Consider the following 13,040-nt stretch of genomic DNA (forward strand, 5'->3'; position numbering starts at 1 on the left):
GAACGCCTCGTCGTGATAATGACAAAGCAGGTGGAGTGAGAGCCATTCATTTCCCCAAAGGTCAAGACGAGCATCCGGCACAAACCTGTTCACCTTAAACTAGAATAGCGCTTCTGAGGCAGAAGCAGGTCTTTTTGTTTCTTTGTCCCATTCAGGCGTCTCTTCATTTAAACTGTGATCAGAATCCCAACGCAGCTCCAACACTTCAGCCACTAAAACCACTGCCTCCAGCAGCCATCACCCATTCATCCACGTCACATTACACCTTCACGCCGCCCCATTAAGTCCTCACAATACTAACTCTTTGCACCGTCGCAGTCAGACTCGCTTTCTCTTGTTGTCTGATCGCTCGTCGACTCGCGAGGCAGCAGGTTGTAAAATACATCAGATTGTTTCGGCGCGAGCGACGGAGGCGGCGGCAGGAAACTCATTAGCTCTGAGAATTATGGCCAAGAGTCGCCATCAAAACTTTACTCACACTTCCAGTTCAGCGGCGTGTGTGTGTGCGCGCGTGCGTGCGTGCGTTGCAGCACCCGTTGCTAAAACGTCAGCATCAGGCTCCTCTCAGTGATCGTTTTAACGCCTGTGTCTCTTCCCTTCTCGCTGCAGCAACAGCATCGCGGCCTCCGCTGTGTGCGCCTTCAACCTCAGCGCCATCACACAGGCCTTCAACGGACCCTTCCGCTCCCAGGAGAACCCTCGCTCCACCTGGCTGCCCACGCCCAACCCCATCCACAACTTCCAGGTGAGTCCAGATCGTCCACATCCCCCCTCTGTCTCTCACCCCCTCTCTCACCCTCTCCTCCCTCGCCCTCAGTGCGGCACCATAAACGAGCAGGGCCCCAACGAGGGCCTGACGGAGCGCAGCCTGCAGGACGCGCAGCGCCTCTACCTGATGAACGACGTGGTCCAGCCCGAGTCCGTGGACCCGCTGGTCATGCAGGACGACGTCCGCTTCTCCAACCTGGTGGTGGACATCGTTCAGGGCATGGACACCCTGTACCACGTCATGTACATCAGCACAGGTGGGTGGCGGCGTCCGACTGGGACGTGCTTCAAAGGTTGAACGCTGTCCTGACATCCGTCCTCCAACCGTCAGAGTACGGCACCATCCTGAAGGCGCTGGCGACGCCCAACAAGAACCTCCAGGGCTGTTACCTGGAGGAGATGGACCTCCTCCCAGCAGGGGTCCGCGAGCCCGTCCTCAGCCTGCAGATCCTGCACAGCGACCGCTCCCTCTTCGTTGGGCTCCACGACCGCGTGCTGAAGATCCCGCTGGAGCGGTGCTCCACCTACAGAACCGAGACGTAGGTGCAGCCCGAACGGACCCCGTAGCCGTTAGCTGAGCACTGTTCATGTTTCTGCATCGTCCTCTGTAGACGGTAATTACTGTCCTCAACCAGGATTAATGTGAGGAAGGGCCTCGCCTGCAATCATGAAAGACAAACGACTGGGGCGGTATCTGCTCGCCAACGGGAACCAATTTGTTTTGCTGGTTTTGTTCTGCGTAACACAGAGAAGGCGCCTCCGAGCGGCGGCCGAACAAAAGGCGGCTGCGGAGCGACAGCGTAGGCTTTGAATGACACACATTCACGTCCGTGTGTTACAGTATGAAGAGAGAGAGGCCTCTGGTCGAGGGTTATTCATATGAACATGTCCGCTCTGTAGCTCTCAATCAGTGGGACCACGTCAGGCCTTCAAACAGCAGCTCAGCATCTGAATGAGTGTCTACAGGGAGGGAGTGTGTGGCTCATTCTACTAAAGCCGCGCGCGCACGCGCGCGCACACACACACACACACACGGGTGAGGCCGCAGTGCGCAGCAGAGGAGCGGCTCTTAATCCCCTCTGCAGAATTCCGCTCACTTCTGCACCTCCGACATCTGCTCACGAACGCTGTCCGTCAGTGACACCAGAGCAGTGAACGGCACACGCTTCACGTCCACATGCGTGAAATCACGTGGAAGCTGCTTCCTGCTCTCCGCTCGTCTCTCCGCGTGTCCGCGGCTCGGAACCACCTGTCGCCTCCTCTTTGTGTGAACGCGCTCTCCGTCGTTGCGCAGCGGCTGAATGCGCCTTTTCTGTGCGGTCGTCCCGCGCGCCCTTGCACGCGCCGATGGCGGCTCGCGCTGCGGCGCTCATTATTAATCACGATAGAGAGAGAGAAATAGGACAAACGGCGTTGAGGGAGGCTTTAAACGCAGAGGCGCCGGTTTCTTTCAGGACTTCACTTTTTCCCACTTGTCAAAGCTGAAGCGAAGCTGCAGCTGAGGATGAACTGGAACGTGTCAGACGGTTAAATCTCCCCCTGAAGAGCTTCGGCTCACTTTGCTGCGCGTGCGTGCGTGCGTGCGTGCGTGCGTGCGTGCGTGCAATTAGCAGCGTCCTGGCAGCCGCCGCTCCGGTTCAGAGCAGCGTCGTCAAACCGCTAAGTGGCCTCCGGCGCCGCAGCCACGGTTGGTGCATTCAGGGGCGGCTTGTTAAAACCAGCGTCTATGACAGCTTCCGCTGAGCCCTGAAGGACCAGCAGCTTACGGGCCAGAGCTCAGAGCTGAGCCCGTCGGACCCATCAGAACACAGAACAGAGACGTTCAGAGCACGTGTTTGTTGTGACTGCAGCAGGATGCGGTTCCTTTCGTTACGGCCCTTAGCGTCTTAGCGTCCGCTCCACGTCCCCTTTTGTCATGTACAGTGAACGCAGCATGAGGATTCGAAGCCCGCAGGTCCAGTTGCGGCGCTGGGGTTTCTTGTGGCTCACAAAGGGTCCAGTGACTCTTTAAGTGTCCTCATTCTTCCACACACATGCAGCCAGTTGCAGTTCTTTATGGACGGCCTCCCTTTAAGCCTTCAGCCTTTTAACATACGACTCTGAGGTTTAGAGGCTTGTTTGCTTGTGACCTGATGATGCTGTTAATCTGCCCAGACGACTGGAGAGGGTTCAGTAACGGATGGCGATTGGAGCCGATTCCAACTCTGCCTCTTCTGCGTTTTCTTGTCTTCCCTCTGTCAACATTTACATCCTCCGTTGCTCACTTTGCTTTATGGCTTCCTCTGTTGTCCCGCGTCCATCGATCACCTTGTGTCATGTTTCCTCTCCTCTGTGATGACGCAGCTCCTTTTTTCCTTCAACTGGAGGTGCATGTGGTGACAGCAGGTGCCTTCCTGGCAGACGCCACCCCACTGCTGTTTCCTGATGGGTTTCTTCCCTTTTGGGACCTTCTTCAACTGGACCTAATTGGCCGCATTAGTGTCGAGTGCGAGCTGGAGTTTTCGACTCGCAGTGAGGAGACTGCTTCCACCTCAGCTCAGCACGGCAGGAAAAGTAAAAGCCCCAGGGACGAGCTGTGCCCTGGGGAGAGGAGGAGGAGACGGGCCTGTCAGGAGCTGCACAGAGGAGACTGGATGTGAGGTTGAACTGGGCCACGGCCAGTTTGGTGATCATATTTGCAATTATACACTGATACCCTGGCTTTAAATGCAACGGTGAACTATTGTTTTTATGTCTGGTTGTTAAAGGCCTGTAATAAAAGGAGACACAGGTTTTACAGCAGTCTCCAACGATTTAAGCTGTCAGTTACAGCTTCACTGACAGAATGGAGCAGATTTATCCTCGGACGCCGGGCGTCCAGACGCTGTTACGCGGGCGGGCGCGTTGTGCGTCTGGGCCTGTTAAAAGTGTAACTGGCCATGTTTCATAGCCTTTTCTGGCGCGATGCAGAGCCGCTGGGCATCGCACAGCTGAAATGAATGCGCTCAGACGTGGGCAGTGGAAGGGCAAAGCCCGGACGCGTGCACAGGCCCAGGGCCACGTGGGACCCGGGACCGGCTCGTCTCCACAGCCACATTTTACATCTCAACCAGTACTTTAATGCAAACGTGTTGAACCCAGGACTGTGTCTGAGGTTTGCTGCCTCACACTACTTCACCCAGATGTAATTAGGCCCCAAATCACATCCACCTCCTCCCTTCATATAATGTTATTTATTCCATCTTTGTAGTATGCACTCATTATTTGTTACGCTTAGCTCATCTCTGTAATAGTGTTTGTGTTGATAATCATATATATTGTATGTATGGTCGACCTTGAGCCAAAATGGCAGAGCACGTCTCCCTCTGCCCTTTTAAATGGACTATTAGGATCAGTGAACTGTGAATTTGTGGCCAAGCTCATTACAATTACTGGTTCATCTGTATTGGAGATTGCATCGAGTGTTGCTGTAATGGCATCACTTAATTAAAATGACACACAGGAAGGTTAGCAATGAAGGAGTCAGACCTGTGAAGGAAGTTTTGCTCATTTGGCCGAGACCGTGGCCCAACTCTTTGTCCTGTGGGGTCACCTCTGATGTGCTGGCTAAGCAGTTATGGCCTTATTCAATCTAAGCCGACCTCTGGTTCCCCGTGGTGGCCCCGGCCCGGCACAGAAAGCTGGATCAACACTCAGATTCCTTAACCTCAGCTAAAACACTGCAGGGCTTTTCAAATACACCACGGAGGTCTGTGGCAGGAAAGGGGGCACTACGGGATGAGACGAAGATCTTCACCGCAGTCATGGTGTCGAGACAGAAGAAGAGAGAAGTGAGGATGTGAAGGAGGGAGGCAGCGAGTGAGAAAGGAGTGATTCAGTTGTCCACCCGACGCCTTTATGCGCCTTCCTGAGGCATTCAGATCAGCAGCGGCTGCTAAGCCCCGTCATTAACAGCTTTAGATTTAATTAGCCGTCATTAAGACTCTGTTTTACTGGAGGAGCTAACAAATTCTTAATCACTGTTTGAGTGAGCTACCATGTATAGTTGAAAGAGGTACAATACGCGGATCCTTGCGTCTAATGGGCCAGTTTATTCCACTTTGAGTCTGTGACTATAACAAGCGTGGCCCTTGTACCCTGATCCCTGCAGGCTGTGCTTGGAAGCCAGGGATCCCTACTGTGGCTGGGACTTCAGGCAGCGGAGATGCACCACGCTGGAGGAGAGCTCCAACATGAGCCAGTGGAAGCAGAACATCACAGTTTGCCCGGTAAGGCAAGGCCTGCAGCCTGTAAGACACAACACATCATCTTTCTCATGTTAGCAGCTGATATCATTGAAGATTAATGATCTCCCAACGTAAGAGACAGGACAAAACAGGAGACTGTAAAAGATGATTAGACTGCGCTGAACGTGAGCTGAATGTGGCTGAGGGGACAGTCCTGGACTCCAAACCCTCCTCCACCATGTAGACCTGACCTCACCACTGACATTTGTTTCGCAGCTGCGGAACCAGACCACCAACGGTGGATTCGGCCCGTGGGCGCCGTGGCAACCCTGCAGCAATGACGACGGCGTGGATGGCGTGAGCTCCTGTTTGTGCCGCTCCAGGTCATGTGACAGCCCTGCTCCCCGATGTGGAGGCAGGAGCTGCGAGGGCCCCACCATCGAGGTCGCCAACTGCTCCAGGTAAAGAGGGTTCTGTTCTCCTGGTCGTAATAATTAAAGCAAAAGACCTGTTCTGTCTCAGACCATAAATAAAATTAGCTGATAAGATGAAGAAAGAGAAATAAGAGTCCTGCTGATGATAAACAGCTAAAAAATTAATTTCTTAAATTATTTTAAGTAAAAATAATTATCCCAACAGAAATAAATGTTCTGGTTTATGGTTTAATTTATTCAATGATTTGGTGAATCTAAGCATCTGTACAGTCCATTTTAAAACACCCTGACAATAAAAACAAGAGATTTACATTAAGGTCATAAAATATATCAACAATATGCATAATTGGGAATTTGCAGCATATCCTAGAGAGACAGTAGCTATACACTGTATAATCTTATAAATCAAGAACACATGTGGACTGGAAGCTGGAAAACAATAATGAAAGCTCTTGATCCTCAGCCTCCTTCCACAAAATGCTAGAGCTGCAGAAAAAGCAGAAGCGAGCACATTTAATCCAATCTACAGCTTTACGCTGACTCCACCGCGTTACGGAACAGGTGTTGAAGTGCTGCTGCTGCTTTATGAATTACTTAGCAGCCTCCCAGCAAAATAAAACGCTCAACGACACCTTAAGTAACTTGAGCCTCTTAACGGCGTCTTTGCTTTATTCAGCTTTGAGCATCTGCACAGTAACTTTATTTTTACTAGACATTTTATTATAGTAATGGATTTGAACTGGTTGTGTTTACTGTAGGTTTAGTGTATTTAACTTACGCAGAGCTTGTGTCCAATACGTTTGCGGAAATGAAGCTCTCGCCTCAAAGCAGTATTTACACTGACAGAACCTGCGATAAGGCGTGAATGTGAGGGATCTTATTAAACGTAGGTGACATCCAGGTTCTCCTCACGACGCCGCTCAGTGCCTCTGTCTGCAGGGGAATAGGCCCAATCAGTGTTACAGCGCACAGAGACGAGATAAAGTGCTTGGGCACCTTCATCCCACCGGATATCCATGCCAGATTTAATCCTTGGTGTCAGAATTGAATTGTGCTTTTGCAGAAAGTGGCAATTAAACCACGAGGAGAGCTACGGAGGAACAAAGCACTTAAGCAAATTGAATGAATGTCTCCTCGTCCGACTGCGCTCCCTGTGTGTGTTTCTTCCAAATCAGACCCAAGATTAGACAAAATAAAAAGCACAACAGTCAGAGACAGCCCTGCGAGGGAGTGGGTTAATGTCCCGTGTTTCTGCTGCCACAGGAACGGAGGCTGGACGCCCTGGTCGTCATGGGGACAGTGCAGCACGACCTGTGGGACGGGCTTCGAGCTGCGCCAGCGCTCCTGCAACAACCCTTCGCCTCGACACGGCGGCCGAGTGTGCGTGGGCCTGAGCAGGGACGAGAGGTGGGAGTCCTTCTAAATATGAGCGTATGAAAACACAGCCCAAACGATCAATGGTTAGGTCCTCTCACTAATCAGTGTGACGTTATTATAAAGAAAAATGACTGTGCACTCACTACTGCAGCTTCAATAAGCTGACATTAACCAACCCCTGCTACTTCCTGTCCCGCCACAGGTTCTGCAACGAAGGGGTGCCCTGTCCTCAGCCCATCTTCTGGTCCCCGTGGGGCTCCTGGACCAAGTGCAGCACAGAGTGCGGGGGCGGCGTCCACTCCAGGGTCCGCACCTGTGAAAACGGCAACAGCTGTCCAGGATGTGCACTGGTGGGAAAAACACACCCACATAAACAAAGGCCTCCACCAACATCTGCCAGCCTCACTGAGGCTGTCAGAAGATGTTAAACAGGACTAGCTTAATGAAAGGAGGCCACACAGGGCAGCAGCAGATGATGAAATCACAGATAATAGACGTTCAGTAGCGCTGCTTTTCATTTCCCCTCGTAGCCTTGAATGGATCAACAAGCTAAACATGGACAAATGGAGCAAGTGCACTGACAGCTTGTCCACACTGAACTGTTAAATGTCAGTGGAATCCTTGTTGCTGAAACAAAATGTCATATTTACGCTTGTTATCTGAAAAACACAGGACAGTCTCCAAGGAACAACAGGAACATTTTAGTTCTAGTATCAGTGTTTCCTCCAAACAGAGAAAATACAGTTTGGCCTAAATGTACGTGTTCTGTCAAACAGGCTTTTCTTCCTAATGTGAGTCAAACCTAAATCCCCATTCAGGAGTATAAGGCGTGCAACCTGGAGGCCTGTCCCGAGGTGAAGAGGAACACGCCTTGGACTCCCTGGATGCCGGTGAACATCACTCAGGGCGGCGCTCGCCAGGAGCAGAGGATGCGCTACATGTGCCGGGCCCATCTGGCCGACCCCCACGAGCTGCAGATCGGCCGCAGGAAGGTGGAAACACGCTTCTGTCCCAACGACGGCACAGCGGCGTGCGAGACCGACAGTAAGTCCAAAACAGAGAGCAAAGTCAAGCTCGGTCAGCAGCTGATGGATGACTGCCCCTGCTTTACACACTGTTAACCCTCTAACTGTTCCTACAGGATACGGCCTCTTCCTGCTTAAGCTTTAAGACTTTAGAACCTCTCCCTGCAACAGTATCAACATCACCCTCCATCTCCTATGTACCACATACTGTGGATAATGTCTACCTGACATCAAGTCACCCTCCATTTAACGTTTTATTATCACCATGAAGTCTTGTTGTGGAGCGTCTCGTCCTTTTATTGAATTCTGATGACCTCTGCACTCTGAAAACACTTAATTACAAGTTACACCAAACAAGTTTAAAGCACAGGTTTCCACCTAAGGGACACAGCTGCCTGAACTTATGTCTTTAAACTATTTTTAACTGAATTTGAAGTGAGTCGATACTAAAGGGACAAAGAGTGGAGAATTCAATCAGCCTAATAATCTATTAACTGTGCTTACACACACACTGACCTGAATGGATGCAGTTAGAATGTCTCCCAGAAGGCATGTGACACGTTGGAAAGGCCCCGCTGTTGGACCTGTTAGCTCCCCTACATGCTGTTAGTGATGGGGTCACAGTCCAGCACTCACTCCCACTCTCACACACACATACACACACTCTCTCACACACACACACACAGGTTTACAGTCCACTGCTCTCCTCCGGTAGCTTTTTCATGCCCCTTTCTTCTGAATCGATTACCTGTCTCCCCCCGTCAGCCTCCTGGGGGGTGGGCCGCATCGACTCTGACAAACTGATGAAACACCAACAGCCAGCAACTGTGGCATGCATGAAAGACACAGCGTTTAAGAGGAGGACAGACAGAAATATGCTTCCTGGCAAAGTCATATAAGGTGTGACTTGTATTTAGGAAATCTCATCTTTCCTTCTCTGCAGCCCTCGTTGAGGAGCTCCTGAAGACACCGGTGGTCAGAGTCGCCGGCGCAGGCTGGTCGTCTTGGGAGACCTGGTCGAGCTGTTCCCAGAGCTGCGCCAAAGGCTACCGCACCCGGCGTCGGACCTGCTCCGGCCCAGAGGGGAAGAGCGCTCCGGTCGCGTGCCGCGGTTCGCCCGTTGAGTACCAGGACTGCAACGTTCAGGCGTGTCCCGGTAGGTGGAGACGCATCCACGTGAGCGCTCACGCGGTTTGTTGCTGTAGACGAAGGCCGTTAGCTTCAGGGCCGCTACGTTGTTCTCCAGGGAAGACCCAGAAGATTTTAAGATTCATCACGTCCATCCATGATGATGTCTTGTGAGAGGTCACACTGCTGAAGTCCAGTACATCTGTAAAAAGACCAGTGAAGTCCCTTTAGGACAGCTTTCTTAGATCACTAATGATATAAAGGGTTAACTTCTAGTGTGTTAAAACCTAATACATCACAGGTTTTGTAGGAACGTAACTGTTAACATCCTCCTGTAACGGTGTAAAGATACACACTCAACCTTTCCAGCACTGAATAGGGGTTTATAAAGAAAAGACGGAGATAAATCCAGAGGAAGAGGGAGGTCAATAGCAGTGGTAAAATACTGCTGAGCGGCTCATTAGCCTCATTAGCTAATGGTTACCAGTGGCTGCATCAGTGCAGCGAGAGTCCTTGGGCAAATGAAGTTACCTACTGTATTTCAAGCTCCTCAAACCATAATCAGCTGAACCAGAGGTCTGCTGACCACAGACTGCTGCACTGACAGGCTACACTTATTAAACTAGGCAGGCGCGCACACACGTACACATACACACTCGCGCTGCTATTAGGTCTGAGCTACTCTTAAGAGAGCGACTTAAATATTTACGACAGGTACCATATGAATCAATGATTCATGATTGGTCGCTGCGGAGCTGATCAAATTCCTTTGGTGTTTTTAAATTTCAGCTGTTGGCATCCACATGAAGTCCTCAGTGGTTAACTCAGAAACTGACACAAGTGGCCTAATCAAAGGCAGGAGAGGCAGCCTTGGTTATCTTTAAAAAGCCTTTTGCTATGAGCGTCACGCGTGCAGCCGGTCTCACAGCAAGTGTCCTACGCAGAGAAGGACAAGGCCAGTGACAAAAGGGGGAATGAGTGCAAAATAGTAATTGATGGTGAGATTAGAGAGACGGATGGAGGCAATATAGATTGTTGAGGAGATTAAAATGAACAGTGTGTTAGTGAGAGGCAGGAAGTCAGTCGGTAGAGAAACAGTGAGCAGGATCTTTAAACGGCTCCTCTCTCTCTCCCAGCAAACTCTGCACAGGGACTCACCCAACCGCCTGTGACAAAAGACGCTGAAAGACTAAAAGTCAAGGCCGAGGTGTTATTCACTCAGCTCATCATGGGCAATCGTGAATGTTTTAATTGGTTTTATTAAAGTCCAGCATGCAAACGCTTAAGGTTTTGGAAATAAGGCATTAGACTATGAACAGTGAGAAAGCACCAGGGATGGAACAGTTCATGAGATGCTTTACTAATATCAAGTGGTGAAGGAAGTAAAAGAAGGAAATGATGGAGTAAAATACTGTAAAGGGTTAAAACTTCACCCTGGGAGGTCAGGACCCACACGTCTCCCACCTTGTGCTGGACTGTGCAGGAGGACGGGCAGAGTCCCAGAGAGTCAGAGAAGCAGGGTGTCAGTCAGGTAGTCAGTGAGTCAAAGAGTCAGGCACTCAGCCACTCGGCCCGGTAAACAGCCAGTTAGTCAGAGAGTCAGTCAACCAGAGCAGCTGCTGGCGGCGAGAGCTAGTCAGAGTTAAGTGGTCACAGACTGCTTCACACTAATCCACTCGGCTAATGGAGTTTTCTGCAGCGCTGTGACGTTACCTGGCAACGCTGCCGCTCTGTCAGTCAGACGGACATCAGCCAGTCAATTAGTCAGCCACGCTCCTCTGATGAGATCAGATGAAACTGTAACGGTGCCCGCGGGAGCAGGAGTGAGACGGGTCACAGCAAAGACAGCAAAGGGACAAACTTCAAAACTTCAGCCATTTATTATGATGGCAGAAAACCCTCATACCAGAGAATATAATTACGGTTGAGTGTCTGTGAAGGACCTGCAGGCTCCACATTCACGGGCTCCGCTGAGGCCTCAAACCTGATGTGGTGTCATTCCAGTGAATGGGGCCTGGTCCTGCTGGTCGTCCTGGTCCCAGTGCTCGGTGGGTTGTGGTGGAGGTCACTACCAACGCACACGCTCCTGTAACAGCCCTGCGCCAACCAGTGGGGGGGACATCTGCATAGGCCTGCACACGGAGGAGGCCCTGTGTAACACACACACATGCGATGGTAAGGTCACACACACACGCACTTTTGTGTTATCTCCTCCTGGAAATTAAGCCTTTCATCTACTAATGAATAAATGTATACATGAAATGATAAACAGAGTCGTGCTGGGAGAACAACCTGCCTACCCCGCCGTGCCGGGCGCCATGGCAACCCAAGAATCACTTGTATGGTGCTACACAGACACACCTGAAAACCTTTGATTGCTTGTGTATGTGCACGTCTGATTCTATGGAGACCACCAGCTAAGTATTGGTTTCAATAATCAGATTCATGTCTGCTCCCTTTAAATCACAAAGTAGGAGGTAAGAAGGAGAATTGCTCTAGCGTCGTGCTGTTAAGTGTTCGATTTATTTCAAGATATTCAAATAGGAAATATCAGAGTAAACACAAAGTTGACTTTGCCGAAGTTGGACTGAGACTAAATCAGGCGTTCCGATGGCGTCCTTTGATTTGGAGGTTAGCCTCGCTCCCTCAAAGTCTCACCCCATGTGATAATGAGATGGGAGACGTGTAACAACGCCCTCCGTGTCCCTCCTCTACACTTACTCTGCTTCTACAAGGACACTGAAATATTCATGAGACCTGCCTGCTAATCCAGGAGGGGAAAACACAGGCCAGCATCAGCGCCGTTTCATATCAGACAACCTTCTACAATGGGATTTCCACTTCGTCCTCATCCATTTGGCTGGAAGCAAACAATTTGTCGGGGCTGTTCTCGTATGTACTTCAGTGTGTGTGTGTGTGTGTGTGTGTGTGTGTACAGTGATGCGTCGTGTTGCAGATGATTTCTCTCTAAATCTAATAGTTGTTGTCCCCTAACTGCTTCCCTCGGTGCTTTTCATTTTCCATCAGCTCAACTGTCATTCACAGGGAAAATGATCCTCAGTCATTCTTCCTGGTAATTACTAAGGAAGGTAAATGGCTTTCTTCCTCCCCCTCCTCCTTCTTGCAGGAATATTAATCAGGCACCTTTTATCAGGTTAGCGTTTCCCTGTGTGACGTGGACCAACGCTCCCCTTTGTGTTGATGGACCTCCACCGCTCGTATCTGCCTCCTCATCGTTCATTTGTGGGCAGACGCGGCGCCGGTCATCCGCCGGAGTCCTTCTGGTGCCGCCGCCCCCTCTGCATGTGTAATCACGGGCTAGCTGGCTGTCAGTCACGAGGATATTTGATGCCCCTGTCGCAGGTCATTTGATTAAAGTCTCCAGCAGTAATGGAGGACAGCAGGAAGCGCTGCTGGGACAGAATACCAACTAGCAGCCCGGGGCCTGTGCCGCTGCTTCCGACTCAACAGTGCAATCACGCAGGTCGTCCGGGTGACAAAATAAATGGGAATAAATGAAGCAATTAGGACGGCTGTAGTGATGCATGGTTATTAAACTTGTTTGAGGTGGTCGGTGTGTTTCTGTGTCTAGATGCTTGTGCTGCGATAAAGGAGCAGATGGTGGCGACTGAGCGGCCCGTCAGTGAGCAGCAGACTGATAGGAAAGGTAAAAGAGGCCGGTCCTGTGCCTCCACTCGGGCTCCGCTGCCAAAACTGCACACTCGAGAGCACACTGAATAACAAACTGGCTTTTCCATCAGCCTTTCATCGCTGCAGCCTGTGCTCCCTCCACTCCGGGGCTTTCAGACGCCGGGTGAAAGGGTGTAGGGACCGCTCGGTTCAAAAGGAGGAGCAGGGCGCTGGGAATGTTCTCCTTCCTCTTCCTCTCCGGTCTTTGTTTACTGCTTGGTCGCCTGCTGCGGGGAAACGGCACTAAAGCTCAGCTCAGGAGACAAACATCTCTGCTATGCACTAAACAAACTCTCTCCTTCAGTCCTGTTTACATCACAAACACTTTTCGGTGGCCGGGGCCTCCTGGACGGTGGGGGTGGGGGGGTTCAGCGGCCGCGGGTGGCGGCAGCTTGGGTGGGCGCGCTGCTTTC

The 13,040-nt window shown here is 51.1% G+C and overlaps 1 protein-coding gene and 1 long non-coding RNA gene across 20 annotated transcripts in view; one reads left to right on the forward strand and one right to left on the reverse strand.

The window, feature by feature from the left end:
- Positions 1-13,040, forward strand: part of sema5ba (sema domain, seven thrombospondin repeats (type 1 and type 1-like), transmembrane domain (TM) and short cytoplasmic domain, (semaphorin) 5Ba) — a 94,674-nt gene that overhangs the window by 74,901 nt on the left and 6,733 nt on the right. For 5 of the 8 annotated variants that reach the window (XM_029136917.3, XM_029136918.3, XM_029136919.3 and 2 more), the window contains 11 exons: positions 610-745; positions 818-1,025; positions 1,100-1,307; positions 4,898-5,015; positions 5,250-5,434; positions 6,671-6,814; positions 6,987-7,134; positions 7,603-7,828; positions 8,753-8,965; positions 10,942-11,112; positions 12,530-12,604. In XM_029136917.3, coding sequence (XP_028992750.1) covers positions 610-745; positions 818-1,025; positions 1,100-1,307; positions 4,898-5,015; positions 5,250-5,434; positions 6,671-6,814; positions 6,987-7,134; positions 7,603-7,828; positions 8,753-8,965; positions 10,942-11,112; positions 12,530-12,604 — 1,832 coding nt within the window. Of the gene's footprint in view, positions 1-609; positions 746-817; positions 1,026-1,099; positions 1,308-4,897; positions 5,016-5,249; positions 5,435-6,670; positions 6,815-6,986; positions 7,135-7,602; positions 7,829-8,752; positions 8,966-10,941; positions 11,113-11,209; positions 11,359-12,529; positions 12,679-13,040 lie in introns of those variants that run through there. The other 3 variants (XM_055505220.1, XM_055505221.1, XM_029136920.3) reach the window with 3 other exon arrangements.
- Positions 4,819-13,040, reverse strand: part of LOC114847324 (uncharacterized) — a 20,488-nt gene continuing 12,266 nt past the window's right edge. For 2 of the 12 annotated variants that reach the window (XR_008693460.1, XR_008693464.1), the window contains 5 exons: positions 10,844-13,040; positions 10,651-10,734; positions 8,326-9,139; positions 6,928-7,131; positions 6,686-6,826 (listed from right to left, as the gene is read on the reverse strand). The exon at positions 10,844-13,040 is cut by the window's right edge and continues 295 nt beyond it. This is a non-coding gene — a long non-coding RNA (uncharacterized LOC114847324). The other 10 variants (XR_008693466.1, XR_008693467.1, XR_008693465.1 and 7 more) reach the window with 10 other exon arrangements.

The sequence above is a fragment of the Betta splendens genome, chromosome 21 (assembly GCF_900634795.4).
Source record: "Betta splendens chromosome 21, fBetSpl5.4, whole genome shotgun sequence".
NCBI classification, from domain to species: domain Eukaryota; kingdom Metazoa; phylum Chordata; class Actinopteri; order Anabantiformes; family Osphronemidae; genus Betta; species Betta splendens.